The sequence below is a fragment of the Thalia democratica genome, chromosome 8, assembly GCF_965202585.1.
Source record: "Thalia democratica chromosome 8, ktThaDemo2.hap1.1, whole genome shotgun sequence".
NCBI lineage: Eukaryota > Metazoa > Chordata > Thaliacea > Salpida > Salpidae > Thalia > Thalia democratica.
The window spans coordinates 19,486,393-19,509,143 of record NC_139172.1 but is presented as its reverse complement, the minus strand read 5'-3'; the positions used below and the strand labels follow the sequence as shown (position 1 = coordinate 19,509,143).

Sequence of the window (22,751 nt, the reverse complement as noted above, 5' to 3'; positions counted from 1 at the left end):
ACTTTTTTTTATTTATTATGTATTTTTGACTCAACATTTAACTTGAAAAAAAATTCAACACTGAGCAACACTTGCATAAATAAAAATAGTTATACATATAATTAGAGTATTGTACTTATCATGATTCATTTTCTTGTTTTACTTAACATTCTTACTAGTACATTAAGTTTTGTCCTTTGGATTTAGCAGAGCTAAATATATGTAAAGATTGCTTGAACAAGAAAAACAGTAGTTTATTACTCCAAGTGTAAAATTGTTAGCCATTGGCTAGTATTATTAGCATTCTTTGTAGACATACTCAACATTTATAAATTTTAGTTTTAATAAGTAAAACGGTCTTCAAAAGTCTATATCAAAAAACTTGGCCCTTCATGAACAAAATTCTGCCAAATCTTTTCCGCTAACACGAGAAGTTGCCCAACGTTATTAAGAACATTGAAAAATTTATCCAGAGTAAATTAATTAGGAATAAAATATATCAGTTGATTTTAAGACATAACTAAACCGTATTAAGCAGTATTTAAATTTAAATACAATTCTTATATTAAACATCTAAAAGACTTTTATTGTAAGGTAATTTAGTTCCGGATGATGAGTGCAAATTACCTCCAGTTTTTCATTTAAAACTACTATAAGAAATTTTTGATCTTACAATGGACAAGACGTTAAAGATATCCGTCGTGAGCGACTCAACAGGGTTACCACTCATTACTTTCAAAATTTTCCAGGTTTTAAAAAGTACATATTTTTGGTTCTATTTTTAGTTTAAGGTAAGAAACTGTGTTAAACAGTATAAAACATTGAAAAGATACTGTAATGCTATTTTAAACATGTTTTCAATAATTAAACATTTTGATAATGAAAATTTTTTAATTTATCTGATAGATTTTTTGAGTCAATTTGATATTTTACAACTGAAAATTCCAGGTTTATTTGCCTAAATTGTCAAAAGTGGCGACCCTAGACTCCATAACTGAAGGATTCTTCGTGCACCATGCCCGGTCTAATATGCACAAAAACAGTTAAACATGAAGGGTCGATTACGAACCAATATAAAAAAGGTATTAAAATAAAACTTATAGAAAGAGTAATTTATAAATTAATGACTCTTTGGGGTAACAGTGATAGTTAAAAAAAAAATCATGTGATTTAGTTGCTTTTCGTAGATAATTAACATCCCCCTTCAGGAACAATATTTAGAGCGTTTTTTATATTGTCTATAATAAACTTATTATAAATAAGCAACAACTAAATTCTTTCTGAGTAGTTAACCAGATCTACTTTCGATTAATCCCATAATAAAATCACTAGTTGATCTACATATCCATAAAATTAGTTTACGGATATTTACCTCTTATAAAATTCAAGACCGTTCATAATTAACATGTAGAATCTAAAATTGCCCGGAGAGATCCGTACAAATTACAATTCTTCCCACGAATACACGTACTTTTTTTAAATAACATTTAACCATTATGTATAAAATTAATTAAACTTATATATCCTTAAAAACTAGTAGACTTAAACTGACGTATACTTCGTATAAAATATCAATTGTAATATTTGATAGCATTGTTATAAAATAGAATCGCTTAATTTTTAATTACACAAGTTCTTTTTTTAACAAAGTAATCGCAAAGCAGAAAAGGACCAAACGTTGCCCGAAGTAAATTAAATCTTACTATTACCGAATTTTATTCATAAGGAATTAAATAAAGAATTTATGATAAACTTCTTTAATTGTGTTCTACGAAGATTATTAATTATTAAGGATCTTTTGGTTTAATAGAAGTTGAAAATATCTTAAGTAAGATATACTTTTGTAAACAGGTACGAAACGTTTAGAATATTACAATTAAAACATTATATAGTTCAAATTTTATACTAGTTATCTTAGCATTGTTACAAAAATTTATTCACATTTTATAAGGATGTAACTACTAATTTCAATTGTCTAAGAATTTATTTTTTAAGCACAAAGCATTTAGATGATTCCAATTTTGTTGGCAACATCAAGTGCATCATAGTCTGAGGCAAGTTTCACGTATGCCTTCTTCCTTCCGTTGTAAATCATGGTGTTGACTTTGGCGACATCAATGTCGTAAAGCTTCTTGACGGCCATCTTGATCTGGGGCTTGTTGGCCTGTGAATCATTAACACTTACAAAAATCGTACGAAAAAATAAGATATATCTTTTAACTAAGATTCAGTAGTTTTTTCTAAAATACTTATTTATACAAACTTATTTCAAAAGCAAGTTATTTCTATATTTTTGAACTATTCTAGATAGATATATTAATTTGAGATGATTTATACCTTATCATTTTATAATTATTAAATATAATGTATTTATATGACAATAATGTAACTTAACATCTTAATTAACTTATTAAACTTATTTTGACTTTGGCTTTTGAAAATTTCAGAGATCTACTAATAGGGTGTACACAAAAATAAGAAGCTTAGTAGATACTCTATATTTAAAAGACTTACATTTATTAAAATTCAAATAGATTAAACTATTTTAATGATCAAAGGAATTTAAAAGACTTAAAATTTAAAGAGACTTATAATTTATTAAAATCATGAGCATATTCACAATTACACATTATCATATGAAAAATAATGTATTTTTTAATTTGAGTATTTAGGGATTGTTCAAAATATAAAGCAGTTCCAATTTAAACATAGACTGTTTAATTGAATTCCTAGTAATTCATTATATTTAAAAGTTTTCAATATTAAAAAATACAATGTGGCCTAACATTCCAAAAGTTATAATATAACTATATTTATATTAGTTTACATAGTTTATTAGTGTAAATTTTGGCGTAATTTGTATATGAAAAAGTACTTAAACTGTGTAACTAAACAATGTCTTAAAGAGTAAGGTTTAATCATTTTTAAACTTACTTAATATCTAACTGGGTTTCAGAAAAAACTGTTTAACTAAAATCATGTTAGAAGGTGCTAAGAAATATATCATTTAAAAAAATCAATTTAAATTAGCTAATACAAGTAAAGCCCCCTGACCAAAATTTACTGAAAAGATCTCTAATCCAACTTCATCAGTAATTGGTTAGACTTTTAACAGTCTATACTAGTTATTTATTACATTTAACAGAAATGTAGAACTATAAAATTAAACTTGGTAAATACACTAAAATACATAGGTACCTTTAAGTCAAGACATAATATTGTTTTCTCACTACTTCAGAAACAACTAATCAAATAATAATCATTCTACAGGGTTGCCAAATGTTTTGGCAAATTTTCTTCAGGTTTTTAAATGTACTGCTTTTGGGTCTATTTTTAGTTTCAAGTTTAGTTTCAGTAAAGAAACTGTATTAAATACTATAAAAACTATGAAAAGATACTGTAAAGCTACTTTAAATGTGTTTTTAAAAAATTAATGATGACAAAAAAAATTCGTTCATATGATAGATTGTTTGTGTCAAATCGAAACTTTACTACTTAACATGTTAAAAATCCAGATTTTTAGGCTAAATTGTCAAATTCAAAGTTTTTCCAGGTTTTCTGGTTTTTTGGCAACCCTGTTTCTAGTAAAACTTGTACATAAATATTAAATGATAGCAATCTTAGCAAAATTTGCTACAAAAAGAAAATTAAAATCAGAGCACATCTCTAAATTAATACAATAACTTGAGTGAAAACATTTCCTGTTAGTGATTTATTAAAAAAAAATTAAATAAATCATAAATTTCATCATGATGCACAATTATAAAAGCTTTTCAATTTAACAATAGTAATCAAGAAAACCTCTCACATTTTACATTCAGTAATTTGATTAAAAAATATGATTAGGATGTTCTCTTTCCTTTTTCTACAATAAAATATTTGACTAAATTCAAAGTTAGTTATAAAAGTTAAACACCACTAAGATAAATTCAGATTACAACATTTATTTTATTAGACCTTAATAAATAAAATCAAAACATACTTTAATGTCAACGATGAAAACCAAGGTGTTGTTGTCCTCAATTTTCTTCATGGCACTTTCAGTTGTCAATGGGTTTCTTACAATGGCATAAGAATCCAACCTAAATAATAAATCTAAATTATAATTTTATATTTATTTTTTAAAAGAAAAGTTGCACTTTTACCACTACATGAAAAATCATTAACAACAACTTAATTATCTTTTAAGTAACTTAATTTGTGTGTGGCTTTTAAATATATGTAAATATAATACGACTTTGTTTTATACTACTTTGATAATTTAGCTTGTAACCATAAAAACATAATGTCTATGTAACATTATATTTATTGCATCCAAATAAAACTGTACACTAAAACTTAATACAACAGGAACTTTGTCATTATTATGTTTTTGTTAAACTTCAGAGTAAGGGATGTCACTTGTTGAGCCAAAAGAATATATTGAGTCAACAAAAACTGTCTTAAGTTATTATTTCTTAAAGTAGTGATCAGCTAGCTGAATGGCTAATAAAATAATAAGGGCAGGGGATAGAACACTTTTTTCACAATTTTATGTTATATAGTTTTCACTAAGCTACAAGATACTTTTGACAGATTTAATAATTCAAAATAATTATTTAGATATAGCCAGTCAAAGTCGAGGCAACAATAAGTTCCTTATGGGAGGCAGAGGCGCAAACTAAATAATAGCGCAAATAACTAGAAGTCACTAAAAATCTATTTCCTACGTTTTTTAAGATAACTACCTCAAACTTTCAGGAAATGTTCCTTGCAATACTTAAAAAACTGTGTTGGTACAAAATTTTTTAAAATTAAAAATTTTATGTCAAAAACAAACAAAAAAAATCAATTTTTTTAAAGATAGATTTTTAGTGAAAGTCTATTTTTTGATTTAAATTTGCAACTCCCATAAGGAACCTATTGTTGCGTCCGACTTAGACCAGATACATCTCAAAAATTATTTTGAACTTTTAAAATATGTAAAAGACATGTTCTACCTTGGTAAAAACTACACAAAATAAGATCAAATTGTAAAAAAAATTAAATAAACTTCAAAGAGTAGCTACAAAACTTTGAAATTTGCAGCATTGAAAATGTACTATTTGCAACAGATAGGTTTTTAAGGTAGCTTTTATAACCAAACAACAATCATAATAAACATTATATTTATAATAAAAATATAGTTTATCAGTATTATAAAAAACAAATCTATGTGTATTATAAAGCATCACTAAGAAATTAAAAAAAATTAAGGTTTATCTGATTTAAAACAAAAATCATCTTGTTTAATTAAAACTCTTTACTATCAAGATAACAACTAGAGTGATTTACATCAAGCTAGCCCGAGTTAACAAAAGCTTTTGGACATTAAAACAAAAATAAAACATTTAGAGTAAACCTAAAGAATTTTGCTAAAGAATTAAAAAATGTTCAAGCCTAAAGTTGAAAATTAAATACTTATGCTCATGCTTAAATACACTAAAAAAATTTAAAAATATAGAAAATGACTTAAAAATCAATTAAAGTCAAAAAACTAGCCAGAAATTTGCAAGAATAGTCAAGCAACCCTGATACAACAATGGTTAAGGTTTAGGAATTTAAATTAGTTTTAACATCTATTTTTTTAACATAATTGTTTTTTAAGATGTTCTTTATAAATAACTGTTTTAAACCTAAGTGATCACTTATATATGTTAGAAAAATATTACACTCACTTGCAACGCTTTGCAACTGATTTGCGGGGATATTTTGGTGCCCTTGGAAGCCTGAGTGTTTTGGGAAGGTGGAAGTGGACAGATTTGCGCATCTTCTTCTTTTTGTGGGAATGAAGTCCCTTCAATACTGCCTTCTTGGCATTTAAAGCCTTCTTTTTGGCTGAAAATGATTATAGAATATATTTTAAGTTCAAAATGTTAGTTGTTATTTATCATACTATTGAAATTTATAATAATGATTAATTTGCAACATCTTCATAATTTACTCTATTAACTCTACTGGAATGGTGGTGACAAAATTGTTAGTTAAAAACCTCAAATTAATTTAATACAAAATATTTCTTTTTCTTGGATGCACTAAAAAATTTCTAGAATTTTAGCTTTGTATTCAACTATTTCTAATTTATTAATTTAGTTTGAGAATGCTAAAGATTTTACTTAAATTTTTAAGTTTTTATTACAAATAATCTAAAAATTAACCTACAACATGCATTCCAAGATTTCTGAGAAAAATAATTTATAACACTGATGTGCTGAATTTCAAGATTCAAATAAAAAAATAATTAAATAATTTTTTTATTGTGGTGGTAGCCTAAATTTGCACCCAACAGTAACAAAACTATAAAATTGTCTATAATCTTAATATCAAAGTAACACTATAAGCTCTAAGATCAACTTTTACTGATAAGTATTTTACATATGGCCTTATGAAAAGATATTTTACTGAGCACTCAGGTATTTACTCAGTTTTCTATATTAGCTTAATTTGTATGACTATATTATTTTTGACCTTAAGCACCAGGTTTTGAAGAATTTCAACATACATGATTTGTATACTACAATTTATTTTGGTGACAGTTTCCTAGTATGTATTGTAAAAACTTATTATTACTTTTTTCCTATTATTTTTTTTATAACCCAAATATCATTAAGTTTGTAAATAAATTATTTTCCAAAAAACAAAAGGAATATTGTCAAAATTTATATTAAAAAATGTAGCTAATGCTTTGAAATAAAATAATTATGGTATCTTAATTATTCCAATCTTTGACTTCTTGACTTTACCATATATAATTGACACATTATAAGTGTGTAGTTGCCTGCTTTTCTATAACTGAAAAATAAATATTTTCAATTTTGAAGTTTTAATTTAAATGTGCCTTAATACTAGGGTCATAACAATAATGAAATTGTTTCTGTATTTAAGTTATATTATCATATATCAATGAGTATTAAAATTTATAACACAATATACAGGGTTATCAAATGCTTTTGGCAAACTTTTTCAGGGTTTTCAAAATTTCCTCCAGGTTTTTATAAGTACACAAGTTAAGGTCTTTTTTTGAGCTTAAAATATGTTTAGGGTAAAATTTGTGTGAAAAGGTACAAAATCACTGAAAACATACTGTTATACTTGGTTAAATGTGTTTTTCACTAATATTAATTTTATTAGTGACTAAAACATTTTTAATACATAATTTATTATTTATGTCAAACTAAAATTTTACAACTAATTATGAAAAATTGTTTAAAATTCCAGGTTCTTACAGATTTTTCTGAAATTCTATAAATTCCAGCTTCTTTAGCCTAATCTTTCAAATTCAATGTTCTTCCAGGTTGTCAAGTTTTTTGGCATGCCAAAGTATACAATAGTATGTGAAAACAGAAGCTTAACATCATGTATCCATGCGTTTTTTTTTTTATTAATTGAAGGGTACCATAAATTTAAAACTGGTCTGACTTAAATCTGTTAATCAATGTGAAGAAAAAGTAGACCTTAAATAAATTTTTACTAATTTGAAATAAATAAGGGTATGTCTTTATTTCAATCTATCAAGTTGAATGTAATTATTAAAAATTTCTCATTGAAAAAAACTGACGCATATATTTACTGAAAAGGTTATTATACTTTTGTAAGCTAGGCAATTTAATGTTAGTGTTGGCAATAAAATAATCTACCAAGAACATTATTCAAAGTTAATAATTCTAGATATATAAATACATTTTTTAAGATTTTTATTTAAGTTTTAAAACCAAAGTTTTAAGAATAAAATATCAATAATTTACTTTAAGAAAAGCTGAGATACTTAGATGCCTTTTAATCTCAACAGACAAATGTAAAAATAAATAAAAAACAATTATAATAAAATCTTACCATCTACAACAGACATTTTTCTAGATATCCCTATTAAAGAAGCTTATCAACAATAAATTTATCTACACAGACTTTGTACTAAAATGGCTTTTTTGTTCTTTTTTAATTAAGACTAAAAAAAAATTACTACAGTAAATCAAGCAGGGCCTAAAATGTCAAAAACAATTTTACTATAGTAAATCAAGCAGGACCTAAAATGTCAAAAACAATTTTAAGAGTATTTTTTAATTAACCATAAACGACTTATATTATATTTTAATAATTTAAAAATGTTGTCCTTTATTTTAAGAAAGGTTAAAAGAATCAAAACTTACAAAAATAAAAACTTATTCATTTGCTTAATCTTAATCACACTGAAATGGTATTTCATACTTTATAAATTTACTTTTTCACAAATTAAAAATTTTATTAGTTATGAATATTTTTCAGATGATTAATAACATTAAATTGATTGAAAAACCTGTTTTATATTTTTAGTAAATTAGCTTATTTCGTTTTTCAGATAATAAAAAGTTAAAGTTTGTTTTAAACTTTTTACTAGAATTATAACCAAGTACGTTACTTTAATTTACAACGTTTCTTAATAACAGAATGAAAGTTAATTTGTTGATTTAAATGCATTTAATTACAACAATTATGGCCTTAAAATCTATACAAATTTTTTTTATTTATTTTTAACATTAATAATTGACTGTCCTGGACATGAGATTGTTAGGTATCCAAGGGGTGTTCGATGCGACTTGATAACCGAAAGGTTCTTCCTAGGATTAAATAACTTGATTGTATTTTATGTCGTTTAAGAAGCTAATAATAATGACTACTAGAAGTAAAAACCATATACTTAAATATAACTACAAGCATAAATTTTTTTTTTTCAAGCTAGTGCAGAAATTACTAAAAAAATTTAATAAATAAGTAACTATTAGAAATATAAGTCTAAGTGTTTGTTAACAAAAGATCCTAGTGAAACAATTTCACTGCAATATATAATATAAACAAGTTTTACATTATCTTCTTTTATTGCACCGACATATGTTTCTGTGTGTCAACGGATTAACACACTTCAACTAGGTTCTGTAAAAAAAATAAACACTGTAAAAGAAAAAGAATAGAAGATAAGGTATAACAATCGGATTTAACTTTAAGTACTTTACTTGTTATTAACCATTAACCTCTAAAATCAGTATAAATTATTTTTATTTTAATGAACACATGTATACACCTACCATAGCTTCTATTCTTTTTCTTTTACAGTATTTATTTTTTACATAACCCAGTTAAAGTGTGTTAATGCGTTAACACAGAAACATATGTCGGTGCAATGGAAGAAAATACTGTATAATTTGTTTTTATTAAAAAAAGTAACATCGTTTTATAAAGTAATAATTAGTTTATTTTATATATTTTTTTAATTTACTTTTTAGATCTAAATTTTTCACGGATTTATTAGTTTCTATGTTTTATTTAACTAACTTTTCGTTTGGTAGTCCAAATGTATTTTTTTTAATCATGTACGTTATTTTGAAAGTATTTTACATAAAGCTAATTTGAAAATGAAATAAAATTTATATTTATAATAATAATTTTCTTTATTACTTATTCAAAAGTGCTGTACAAAAGAAATGCCGAAAATCAAACAAGTTGACTCTTTATACTTAATAAATATTATTCATTTCTTTTTAGTTGAATGCTTGAATAAATTTAGTCAATATGCTTGTCGCCAAAATAACAATTTTGTTTATTAAAAATATTAAATGTCGTAGTTCTGTAAGATAATGCACGTTTGTCAACTTTTTATTTTTACCAATTTAGTGCTTTCAGTTTAACTAATAATTACTTAAAAAGTACAGCCAAATGTATACATGAACGTCGTTAATTTCCCTGCTAATATTTTTTTTTCAAATCTTAATATTTAATGATCAAAATGTTCGTAAAACTAGAGCTGCAAGCTCAATCTGTGTCAGCTGCATCTTAAATGTTTACAAGTTTTCAATACAGAAAATGTTGAAAAGGTTAATTCTTAAGCTGCATGAACTTTTAGCACCATATGAACTAAATCATGATCGTTGTTTAAAATTTACTACAACGCGAGAACAATAAGACAAGTTGTACTCGATCAGAAGAAACTCGATGAGGGAATAATCAAGCAGAGGCAACTCGAGCAGGAAAAACTCGAGCAGGAAAACTCGAGAAGAAATAAACTCGAGCAAAAGCAATTAGAGCAGGAAAAACTCGTAATATAAATATAAAACTAGTAATAAAACTTTTACTACTACTTAGAAAAGTCATAAAATTAATTTAGTAATTTATAATCTTGAAAATACAGAAACTTACATTGACATAAAAAATAAAAGTAGCTATAGATGCTAGGAAAGGCTGATGATATACAAAGGTATGAGATATGTTTTTTTTATCGATTATTTGATTAAACATATATATATAAGTTTTTTTTTCTGAAAATTTTGCTATTTCTTCATATTACCTTTATGATTTTAATCTAAAAGTTTGTTTCAAATTAGGGGATTTCTAATTTTACAATGTCAATCTGCAGCACCCCCTAACAAAAAGAACACGCGACGCCACTGATTAGTATAAGTATTTGTAAATAATTAGCGTTGCTAAAAGTAAACAGAAATCGATTTAACTTTTTTCCTATGGAATTTAAGTATACAAAAAAAAGGAAGTAAAAACAAATATATCTTATTTTAAATAAATGTTTAAGTAACAAATGTCAAGTCCTTATTTAACAGTAGATTTTAAAAAAATCTAAAATGAATTTTTTAGTTTGAGATGTTGTAACGAAGTCGATTCTCGATTTCGTTGTTCTAAACTTTTCCGCCAGTTGGCGCTATAGTCAGCCGTGATTGTGTACTTATTTCTTGATAACGTTAAGAAATTGCTCATTAGCCTTTAGCTCGCGCACTATGCGCAGCTCTATTCTATTGTTCTTTATTTATGTTTATTTTGTATTATGTTTGTTATTACGCTCAGTTAAGCCATAAGACCGTGCGAGAGGCACACGAATTGATTATAAGAGCTTTTTCATTATTTTCATTTTATAAGATCTTGATGTTTATTTGCGTTATCGTATTATATTGTGCTTAGTTTAGCCATCGTTGTGCATGAAGCACGACATATATTAAGACTCTGTATTATTAGTAGTATTATTAGTAAGACCTATTTTATATTTAAGATTGTGACATTCAGACACTTTAAGAACATTATCAAGACATTTTAATTTGTAGCATTTGGTGTTTACTTGTTGTGTTTTTATTCGCAGTATTATTCTACTGTTAAATTGGCTGCTTTGTCATTCTACTTTCTAGTTATCATATTAATATCATATATTCAATAAACTCACTTCATTAAAGAAATTATTTTTATTAATCTTATTACATACTTATTAATTACTAAGTCAAACCTAATAAGTAAGGTAAATTTAGTAAACGCTTTAAGAGGAAAAAAAAGGGACTTCCCCCAATTAAAGGTAGTTCCTACTTTAGGCCTAGGACTACAATGTAAGTAAAAAGTAGTCAATTAATTTTTTTTGTTTGTTCTAAATTTTACTTAAAATATGTATTTTGAAAATAAATTTAAAACTGTTATGGAGTATTACAATTAACGTAGTAATTTCTAAGTTTCTAAATTAAAACAATTAGGTTAGGTTTCAAACACTTAAACGTATGTACTGCTTATAAAACTTGAAACTGTACAGTATATGTTCTTAGTTTTTAATAACTGTTTAAATATTCAGAGCTTAATCTTTTTAAATTAAACTATTTAAGCTAAAACGCTTTCAAACTTTTTTCTGTTTTAAAGGGGATTCACTTGTTTTACACATACTTATTCAAATATAACTTAAACACTATAAAATTAATAAAACATAATTTAAGTATCAACTTGTAGCAGCAATATATTTAGTTTAATTAAAGAGTTTAATAACAAGAAGAAGTTCTTCAGTTTTCTATGCTAACTTCAAATGCTGAGTCTTTATAAATGTATAGTGTAGATTTAATTTAATTTAAAGCAGAATCATATAAAATTTACTTAGTTTTACCCTTGTTTCTAAAAAAGGTTAATTAGAATTTACGTTTTTATTTTATACTTTACAAATAATTACTTATAACAAGTTTTATAAATTATAAATTACTACTTAGTACTCATTTGAGTACACAATTAGTAACTTCCGGTTAAATTAGTACTTAGAATCAAGCTCAAAAGTGCGAACTCAACCTGCAGTTACTAACAAAAAAAACTAAGTTCTTATATAAGAATCTCCACAGTTTTTTTTGATACCCATCAATTTAATTTATATTTTATTTAAAGTCGTAATTATTCTTTTAATTGTTTTGCCGATTTATTATTACTGCTAATTTTGATAATAAATATTTTTATTTAAGTAGACGGATCTCTCTTGATTAAATATTTTAAAACAATAAGAACGAACTGTCGCCTGGACGAGCAAAAATAAAAACTGTCTTCAGTATTAGGTTTTTAAAACATTAAAAGAATATACTTGTGTTTTGAAAATCATTATTGATTCTTTATTTTTGTTTTTGTTTATATACATTTATTTTGGTATAATTTGGTTTAGAGTGTATGTTTTATTCATTTATTTTTTATCTACTCTTTTAAAAATTTTAAATTTGAAAGAGAGTTAATACTAAACAGATTTTTTTTGCTCAAAAAAGTGAATCAGTAAGTGCGAACCGGAAGTAACCATAACTAAAAACTTTAAATAGTTTTTTAATTAATTAAAGTTTCTAACTAATATATTTTATCCAATTAAAAAAATTAGAATAATTTGAACTAAATCAATAGAAAGTTTATTACAAAATATGTTTTTCCCGTCGTGATCATCAATTATTCTATTAAAATGCGAAGTATAAAAGATTGACAACACAGTAGGGGTAATGTTATACTATAATAAACTTCTGATTGATAATATTCCTTTTTTTTAATAAAAGTTTAAGCTAAATTGAGAAATGAATCGTTTTATTGAACAGTATAAAGGTTATAACATGAAAATTTATACAGTTATTATGAAATGAATAAAGTTTATGAAACAATCATTAAAAAAACATTTTTTTCGTTTTTCATACAAAAAAAGCTTGATATATCACAGATAAACGCTTATACGTTGATTAAAAAAAGGTTTTATGTACTTATTTCTATCTTTAAACTAGCAAGAGTCATCATAAAGAGGGGTAAAAGGCAGTTTTTCAGTTGGTTGCAACCTGTTGAAATATAAACAACTGTTATTCAAATAGTTATAATGTTATAGAAATAATTAAGTTGAAAGCATTTCATAAATAAAAGTTTTGGTAGATTAGCTAAATAAATTGTCAGTAATATTTTTTTATTAATTGGTATTAATCATAGATTCGTAACCTTGGTCTTGCTAATTGCAAACTTGATTCTCATTAAAAAAAAATTTAGTACAATAATTTTAATACTAACACATTTTATTCTAATAAAAAAGAAGTTATCTATTAATTTTTTTCTTAAGAGGCAAGCTTTTGTTTGAGGTAGACATAATTAAAGCTATTTAACAAAATAAGTTTGTCAGACAAGCAGCAATTAAGACCTTTACATTTTTATATATTTAAACTCGGTAGGCCTAAAAAAAACGAACTGAATAAACTTTTTTTTTAAATTATACTTAGGAAACAATTATTTTTGATTTGAATGTAACTAAAACTACGTATACTTGTTATTATATACTTTAGTTATTCAACTGCATAAAGTAATTGTGAACAGTAAACAAATTATTTAAAAAAAGGTTCCATGACTTACAAAATCAAAAGTAAAACTTGATGATAGTATACTGTTATTGTTCTAAAAAACAGTCATTTTAAAGTTAATTTATCTTTATTTTTATTTTTGTCGAGTATTTTAGTACTAACTAAACTTAACAGTTAAATCAATCGACAACTAAAAATAAAATTTAAGTTTTTGCTCTTAGGTGTTATATTTAAAAGCGAAAAGCTTTTTTAAAGATAGAATGAAACAAATACAATTTAATTATGAGCAGTCTTTCTACAATGAATATAATTTGTAAATGGTTTATAAACATTCATAAAAATGTATCCACAAAAACAAAAACACAGTAATAATACTAATATGAACGGATATCTTTAGAATATATGAAGATTATTACGATGAACAGAAAAATACCTTTTTCTTGTACAGAGTAAAAAGATATAAATAAAAACGAGTTTCGACTACATTTAAAATTGTGTAAACTTGTTTCTTTAAAATAATATGTTTTATAGTTTTGTTTATTAAACGACAAAAATTAAAGCGTTCCAAATATTTAGACCTAGGACCTGTTGTACGAAGGAACCTTTTGGTTATCGAGTCGTACAACTTTTTGGATACAGTCTCACGTCATTGTCTAGAACAGTGACAACCGTTGTATATTGGTTATAAAAATATAAAGGAGTTTACAAAAAATGTAATCTGTATTCTTTGTCATTGATAATTTTATAACTACTTTTTAAAAGTCTTATAAGCATATTTTTTACCAAGTACCTTTTAAACAAGTTATAAAATAGTTATAAAAGTTAATCGCGTTTTTTTAAACATCTTTAATTGTCTTAAGTAATTCCATTACATTTTAAAGAAGGTTTAAAAGTAAAAGTTTATAACTTTTTGTTTCAAATTTAATGAAAGATGAATATTTATCATCATTTAATTTTTTAGCAACTCTACTTTTTTATTAATACACTTTTTGAGCTGTTGTTACTTACTTATAAAATTTTTGCAACTAAATTAAATCATTATTAATTATGAGGTAGTACTTTAGTATAGGAATTTAAAAATATTGTTTTGGGTATAACTAAAGTCTTTTTAAACTATTATTGGATTAAAATATCATATTTATGGATTAAGTAAAAAAAGAATTCAAAAACTAAATACTATTTTAAATTTTTAGTCTGTTAGTTCTATGTGTAACTTAAATCTTGTTTTTTTATTAATATTTATTTAAAAATAAGTATAAAAAATATCTAACCAGTTAAGTTTGTCCCAGACACAATTGTGTGATTCTACGACGTGGAACGTGTAAACATGTCTTGATTTGTTTGACTTATTCTGCTCACTGTAATGATGAACCTGTTTATTCATGACAAGCTTTAAAAGCTTAATGGTTAAGTTTAACTCTTTATAATATAAAAAATACAAAGTTTCAGCGCTAATTTTATAAATTTAATAATTTAATGTAAAACTAATTTTGCAAGATATTTGTTTATTCGAAAAAAAAGCAGGTAAAATTTTAGCAAGTTTATCATATTGCTTATTTTTAATAAACTAGAAAATACTTTTTATATCATAATAAAGTAACAAAAATGTATATTCAAAAAATTTACTAAAATAACTTTTTACTAAAAGTTTTCTAACGTACTTTTCCATCGATGAGTATAGCACTGCCCTTTTTAATCTGCTGAGCTTGGTACTTGTCGAAATCGTGCATTGGAAGCTCACCCTCATTCACCAGTTCAACATTTTCACCGTCATATTTTCTCTTCATTCTCCATGAAACTTCAGCTATAATTGTTTGTTTGTTGTAAAACGCAAAAATTTTGAAAACAAATGATTTAAACAAAATTGGCAAAAATATAAATTTTAAGGGTTTATTTAAGTTTCAAATCTAAATATTTTTGTTTAATTGTTGCCAAAAAAGAATACTAAGAGCTAGAATATAAAAAGTTTTGAAAAACAATTATTTTAGATTTAATAAATAGTTTATATGTGCAGTGCATACTAACAACTTTGTTTAGTAGTTAAACAGATTTTCGAGTTTATTAAGTTACGAGTAATTATAAAAAAAGAAGAACATAGTATAAAAATCCTTTTAGTAAAAATATTAACTAAATTACTCAAATAATAAGCATTTTTCAAAATTATATACTTTAATGAAAATTTTTTAATCAATATAAACAATAAAATAGATTTAAAGAATTATAAGTTTATAAATTTAAGATCCATCCGTTAAGAGTAGTGTGGCTTTTACTTTTAAAATCCTTTGTTTAACGTTTTATACTACTGCCTCTAAATTAGGTTGATCATAATTGATTATTTTACAAATAAATTTTGTAAAATAAAAATGAAAAAAAAAACTACTGTTTTCACATTAGAACAGTATAATTTATACTTATTACTGAAATTCATAGACATTTTAGCAAAATATCTACTCGAAACAACTCACTGTTTTTGTGGGAACCAGGTACAAACTGTAAACATCCATTGTGTATTGTAGTGTCCTCAAGAGCCACCCAAACCCCAACAAGCTTTAAAGGGTCCGTGTACAGAAAAGTTGCATCAATATGGCGGCAAACTAATCCGATTTAATGTATATTTTTTACAACCAGTAGTTAATGTTTACTTTGCTTTAAAACGTTTAAGCAAATGTTTACGTTTATAAGAAAACACATGTCAAAAATTTAGCTTTTGAGCTACTTGCCGTATGCATTAAAAATTACATTTGCCAAGTAAGGTGAACCTTAAAACGTTACGTATATTTATTATACGTTATTACGGTTTATATTTTATACTTTTTTAACAGTTTTTTGTTCTTATTTGAAATTGATTTTTTTAATATTATAAACAAAATGTTACTTCAGTATAATTAAATGCCAAAAATTCTACTTTTGTTTGTAAAAGAAAACATCTGCTAAAGTCATACAAAGCCCAAGTCAGGACTTTTTGTACCGTTTTTACACTTTTGTAATAAATTTTTACTTACCCATTTATTTTTAAGCTGTTTCTTATTAAATTTACTTCCCAAAAATTTCACTTAAATTAATTTTAAAACCTATAAGCCCTTAATTTTTAAGAAATATTTAAAAAAACTTTATTTCACTAAAAAATATTCTTGTTTTTAATACAAAGATAGGTTAATTTATACTTAAAAAATACTAATTTGAAAAAAGAAATTTTATTATTTAATTCAAAGTAAATAATTTTAATTTTTCTAACCTTCACCTCCTATGTTTGGTGCCTGAAAAAGGTGTTAGTTATTTTATAAAGTTAATAGTTTATAGAAAATTGAGTCTTATAAATAAAAAATATTAAAAGGTAAACAATATAAAGCTTTTATATTTAAGCAAACTTTAACTTTCTAGTTTTACTGCTGGTTGTTAGTCAATAACGAAACAAAATACTCAATAAGTTGTTATGTATGTACCTTGTCTTTTAATTAACTATGACATTATTGATTGATAACTTTCAATTTTGTAGGTCTTTTACAGTTAATCTAAACACAATAAAACAGAGAATTTTATTTATAAAATCAATAAATACAATAGTAATAAAACTTTTGTTTTTTGTAAATCTGGTTTTCTAATAACTTCAAAGTTATTTTTATGATTAACTTTCAGAAAACTTTTTGATGCAAACTTTCCTATCTTTATAAAGTGATAAATTAAGTTGAATTTGAGTGTATCTTTTTTGATCGATAGAGCAAGTGAATATATAAATAATCTTTGTGTAAGTTATTTTCGAGAACTTACTTTTGATTAAAAAAAATTCGGATAATTTTTTACTAATATATGCTGGTTTAATTAATAAATTGTGATTTGGAAAAAAAAAGGTGTGATACATTTTTGAAACCTTAATCAGCCGTTACCATCGAAAATTGTAGTAAAATTTAAAAATAATTGATTTCGATTTCTTTTCAGTATTGATGTTTATATTTTAATTTTTTCTAAAGTTTAATTGATTTTTATATATATATATATTAAAAAAAATATATAAGCTCTAGTCTTAATAAGATTTTAATAATTATTATTTTTGGTAAAAAGTTTTTTGTTTTTATTTTTTTCTAGACGACAAAATTAAAACATATATTCAATAGCCTTTTAAATAAGTGATGATAAAATAATGATCTATGTATGAGACACATCACGTCAAATATTACGAAGATTTTCAAACCTTAGTGGAACTGAAAAAAACGATACAATACTCGAGCACTTATTTAAAAGCAAAAATACCAGAACTCGGATATTGTAAGGAACTTTAGAGTTGTACAACTATGTTAGCAGAATGAGTTTCACGGTTTAAAATCGATGGTAATCGAAGAGCAGAAACGTAAATTAAGCACTCAAATTACCTTGAATAAAAAAATAAATAGTTGCTCGGAAGTTTTATTTAGGTTACAAATAGTATTAAGATACAATAAAAAACATTCCTACGACAGTTCATAAGTAATGACTGATTAAGTTTTAAATAATAATGACGTACTTTAGTAAGAGTAGAATTTAAAATATTTTAACTGCTTAAGCTACTTGGTTTTTGAAGTTATATATTTTTTAATACCGAACATACTCAAATTACTAATTAAGCTAGTTTAATTATAAAAAAAACAAATTATCGTAAAACTATATATAGTTCTTTTAAAAATAAAGTATCTTTGATAAAATTGATGTTTAATAGATTGTTTGTAGTTTTCTTTATACATCAGAGCACTCATTACACTTTAAGCAACAGTATTTTCTTGATGTAAATTAATATAAAGTTTTACTTCTTAGTATAAGCTATTTCTTTAGACTTTTAAAGTTGGTTTTAAATATTGGGTTTGATACTTTGTTGTTTCTTATGTTTGAAACAATGTTCTAAAACTATATTGGTTATTAAATAATAAAAAGTAAGTTGAACGTCAAACTTCGTACAGTGTCTTAAATCTAAATAAAATTATTTCATATGTTTTATTTACTTTTAAAGCAAAACTAACAAATTAGTAATTTGATCTGTAGTGTGTTTCAGTATATTTTTTTTGCCGTAGCAGTGAAAATAAGTGCTATCATAAGGTTATAAAAGATTAATTACATCAATAGTTGTTATTTTTGTAACAAATAAAAAACGACAACAAACTTTAAAAATGAACATTGATTGAGGTATAACTGGTCTGACAAAACCCATTTTGCGATAAATGTTTTTGATTTTTGCATCAAAAGTTACTTTTTTGAAGACTGGGTTGTAAGCGTGCAAGGCTATGTAAAAAAAGGATAATGTTGAAACTCTATAGTCTATACATAATACTTCTATTATAAAAGATTACACTTTTTAAAACAAGATATTTTTGAATAAAATCTTTAATTTTTTTCTAATCAGTTTTGGTTTTTAGTAGAGCGTTTTTACTTTTAAATGGATTAAAAAAAACTTTGTTACAATTTTAATGCTTAGTCTGTATAAAACTAACCGTGGCCAATTTTGTTTAGTGCAAGCATTTTATCTCTGTTGAGCTTTCCGTTTTCGTTAATTGCTTTTGGTTCCCAAAAAAATCTTATTTTGTCTCCACTTGTAAGAAAGTATTTATCTTTCATGTGCTAAATTTTATTAAAATACATTAGTAAATAAAAAATCTTTACTAAATCTACATTTTCAAAGTAACTTAAAATTAGTTTCAGATTTATAAAAAAACAGTTTGAATACCTTTAGTATTTTATCGAATTGCATAAATGTTTTACATTTATTTTTACTTGATCATTGGTTGTTGTTGAAAATCCAACAAGTGATTCGTTTTCTACTGTTTCGTTTTTCACGATATTTTCACATTCACGTCTCATTTCGTCACAGTCTTCTTCTGAGAATAAATCTTCTATCACGATAAAACCATCTCGTTCAAACTGTTGTTATTTAGAAATAGTTATACCTAGAAAATCATTTAGAACCACAAAAAATTGTAGTTTGACAAAAACGTAAACTTCCAGTTTTACTTTGTACAAGTCTAACTAAAATAATTTGCTATCTTAATTTATAACAATATATATCATATTTAAATCGTGTTTTACTAGCAGAAGTAAAAGTAATTAAAAGTTTTTACTTTTTATCAGTAAAAAAAACGCTTTTGTAAAGGAGAATGTTATAAAGCATCCTTCTAAATTTGAATACTTAAAAACCAAACTATATAAATAATGATGTATTTTAAAAAAGCACAAATAATAAATGAACTTATTAAAAACTTATGAGAAACGAGCAAAACAAAAAATTCAAGACTTTATAAATAAATATATATATATGTGTATATAATTTATTAAACGACAAAAAAGACGCTCAGAATATTTGGTCCGAGGACCTGGTGCACGAAGAACTTTTCGGTTATTGTGTCGTTTACCACGTATACCCCTTAATGTCTTGTCCAGGACAACATTGAATTATAGAATTCGATGTATAATTAAAAGACTGAAACAAAATTAAGACTAAGGTTTATTTAACAACAAAATAAGCGCTAAAAAAAGTTTAGTCTAAGGACATGGTGAAGGAAAAAATAACATTTCACTTATCAATTCGTACTCCACTTATGCAGTTTAATGTCTTGTCCAGGATTATACGAAAAGAAACTAATAAGAACCAGTTATATGGTTCTTAAAATATTGAAACATTTAAAATACAAGAACCTTTAAAAAAAAAATCAATCAAACAAAATAAAGTTTGTTACAATGTAGAGTTACTAAAATTAGTATAACATTTGACAAACTGCGGTTAAAACAGACAAAAGTTTTAAAGATAAAAGTTATATGATTCTTATAAAAGTTTCAACAAGTTTGTTAGTATCATTCTAGTATCAATATTTGCGTATTTTATAAAGCTGTCATTATTAAGTTATGGACTTGTGCAGTGTGCAGAGTAATATACAAAGAAAAAAAAAACTATTATGCAACGATTTTTTAGAAGTATAGTAAAGCAGTAACATTTGAATCTATTACTTTTAGTTCTATTTGTGATAGATCATAGAAAAATAATAACATACTTTTTAACTTTAAGGACAATTAAACTACAAATAAAATTTAGCATTAAAATCGTAATCTAATACGCACTTCCTTAAAAAATTTCGAGGTGTACCGGTTTAAGTAAAACTTGTATTATATAAATTGTTAACTTTTGGTGGAAAGATACTTTAAGTTCTTTAAAGAAATATCTCTAAAACAAAAATTTTGTTTAATTAACAAAGTCACTTTAAGTTTTTATCATTTAAATTGATATTGATACGTCTTATCCAGATTAACTATTTTACTTCGTACAAGTCTGAACTTACTGCTAAAGTGAATTGATGTATTTACATTCTTTTGCATATTAAAAATTTGAAGTTTTGCATTTAAAAATATTACATTTCTGAGTTTCATTTTATCACTTATATCATGTTTGCTAGCTTTTTATAACAACGGGCCGAGTTTATTTGTAAAAGACTTTTGCGAGCCAATTTTTTTTTTGAAAAATAATATAAAACCTTTAAAAGCAAAAAAGTTAATAATTAACAAGCACAATTTTTTGTTACAATTAAAAATGGCGTGTTTGAATACTTTTGTCCTAAAAAAGTGCGTTTTTTTGAACATGTTTTCTTTAAACTATAAAATTTTCTTAGCAGGCTAGAGACTTTTACTTAATGGGGTGTAATTAGCCGACTTCAGCTTTATATTATAGTTTTTTTTGAAACTAGTATTTTGGGTACTGTTAAGAAGTATAAACTCTACTCTTAAAATTTAATTTATAATTTTTGAAAAGTTTTTAACCATTGACTTAGTATTAAAAAGCATAATATGTTCTGTTTAAATTGAAGTTTTTTAAAGAGTACACTGGTTTCTAACAAATTGAAACATTTCAAAGCTTTTGAAAGATAAATGCTATAATATACTTATAATTTTTTTTGAATGCATACTTTAATACTATAATTTGACAAGTTTATCATAAAAAGTAATATTTTGAGTCATTAAAATTACGTATATGACTAACTTCAAAATATTAATTTTAGATTTTAAACTTGTGAAAATTAATACTATTTATTACTTACCATTTATTTTTAATTACTCTTTTGTTATGATGTAAAAATAAAACTTACTTGTTGTTTTTGAGAATCGGTAAAATCAAACATGATAACTTCAATTCAAATTTTCATAAAAATTTGAAAGTACTGTAAAATTACATTTTTTTCTAACAAGTAGTTATCACTTGAAATACTAAAAAATTCATAAATCAAATACCTTTAAAAGTACTACTTTAATTTAAAATATTGTTCAATCTTTTATAAAAGAATGACAATAAAAGTTATTAAACAAAATTGTACGAAGTAAAAATAGTTTGAAACTTTATTTTGCATCAACTTTATCAAAAAAAAAAAAACTCATAGTATGAATTTTTTTTGTTAATTACAGATATAATTTAATTTTGTTTTAAGTTTTGCATTTTTTTAAAAATACTAAGCCAGTACTTAAAAAATTAAATCAGAAAGAATTTAAACCAAACTGCTTAATTTAGTTAGTACAATTATAAATATGAATTTATATCATAAATTTATACTTTAAGTATCTAAATCCTTCTATATTTTTCAATGAATTAAACAAAATTTAAGCTGGCTGAATACATTTACTGGTCAACAAATGAAAAATTAAAAGCTTTAAATTTACAATGAGCTTTGTCTTATACTAGCTAATTGCAGCACATTTTAACACAATAGTGTAATCTATGATCTATCACATCTAGCTTATAATTAAACATCGTTTTACATTTTTGTTTGCTTTACATAAGTTGCACGTGCAAAGCGTTTCCCTACGTTTTATGCTTGAATTAACAGCAATTTTTCGTCCAATAACAGCTTTAATTAATTTATTTTGTAACGTCTGTAATATTATTCATCAGTTTGTAATACATATATTTAATTTTGTAGCTAAAATTAGACGCTTACAAATCACTTTAAATATGTCAAACTCTTGTTTAATTCTTGGTAAATTACTTGAAGAAAATAAAATCAATCTTATTAATCAAAAACTACGATAAAAGCTCATGAGTAATTTTTCAATATTTTGTATCATAACTTAAAATAAAATTTAAAGATATTAGCATAGTCTCTGTGCTAGTTATTTTGTATTAAAGATAGAATAATGTCAATAGTTTAACACAACTATTGATAAATAAAAGTTATAAAC

General features: G+C 24.4%; 2 protein-coding genes across 3 annotated transcripts; both read right to left on the bottom strand.

Annotated features, from left to right (window-relative positions):
* Positions 1 to 1,944: 1,944 nt before the first annotated feature.
* LOC145841897 (large ribosomal subunit protein uL23-like) lies at positions 1,945 to 7,924 on the bottom strand. The gene is made up of 4 exons (XM_082949193.1): positions 7,831 to 7,924; positions 5,676 to 5,835; positions 3,962 to 4,061; positions 1,945 to 2,143 (listed from the first exon to the last, which is right to left on the bottom strand). Exons 1-4 carry the CDS (start codon positions 7,844 to 7,846, stop codon positions 1,985 to 1,987), a joined length of 435 nt encoding a protein of 144 aa, XP_082805319.1. The 5' UTR covers positions 7,847 to 7,924; the 3' UTR covers positions 1,945 to 1,984.
* Positions 7,925 to 12,808: 4,884 nt separating this feature from the next.
* Positions 12,809 to 21,805, bottom strand: LOC145842085 (phytanoyl-CoA dioxygenase domain-containing protein 1 homolog). Of its 2 annotated transcripts, none has more exons than XM_082949462.1 (9): positions 21,668 to 21,805; positions 19,299 to 19,457; positions 19,031 to 19,157; positions 18,703 to 18,821; positions 16,810 to 16,831; positions 16,040 to 16,168; positions 15,236 to 15,378; positions 14,846 to 14,946; positions 12,809 to 13,067 (listed from the first exon to the last, which is right to left on the bottom strand). In XM_082949462.1, exons 1-9 carry the CDS (start codon positions 21,698 to 21,700, stop codon positions 13,013 to 13,015), a joined length of 888 nt encoding a protein of 295 aa, XP_082805588.1. In that variant the 5' UTR covers positions 21,701 to 21,805; the 3' UTR covers positions 12,809 to 13,012. The 2 variants fall into 2 exon arrangements, with proteins under 2 accessions (XP_082805588.1, XP_082805590.1); XM_082949464.1 differs by having other exon boundaries at positions 19,311 to 19,457.
* Positions 21,806 to 22,751: the final 946 nt, after the last annotated feature.

What these genes read in the sequence shown, in the direction of transcription:
- LOC145841897 (XM_082949193.1), bottom strand. An exon ending in TCAGTTGCAAAGCGTTGCAA is followed by an intron (nt 4,062 to 5,675) that starts GTGAGTGTAATA and finishes TTTATTATTTAG; the next exon opens with GTTGGATTCTTATGCCATTG. An exon ending in TTTTCATCGTTGACATTAAA is followed by an intron (nt 2,144 to 3,961) that starts GTATGTTTTGAT and finishes AATGATTCACAG; the next exon opens with GCCAACAAGCCCCAGATCAA.
- LOC145842085 (XM_082949462.1), bottom strand. Translation starts at nt 21,700, where the DNA reads ATGTTTGATTTTACCGATTCTCAAAAACAACAA. An exon ending in CCGATTCTCAAAAACAACAA is followed by an intron (nt 19,458 to 21,667) that starts GTAAGTTTTATT and finishes AAATAACAACAG; the next exon opens with TTTGAACGAGATGGTTTTAT. An exon ending in GTCTGGGACAAACTTAACTG is followed by an intron (nt 13,068 to 14,845) that starts GTTAGATATTTT and finishes ATATTTCAACAG; the next exon opens with GTTGCAACCAACTGAAAAAC.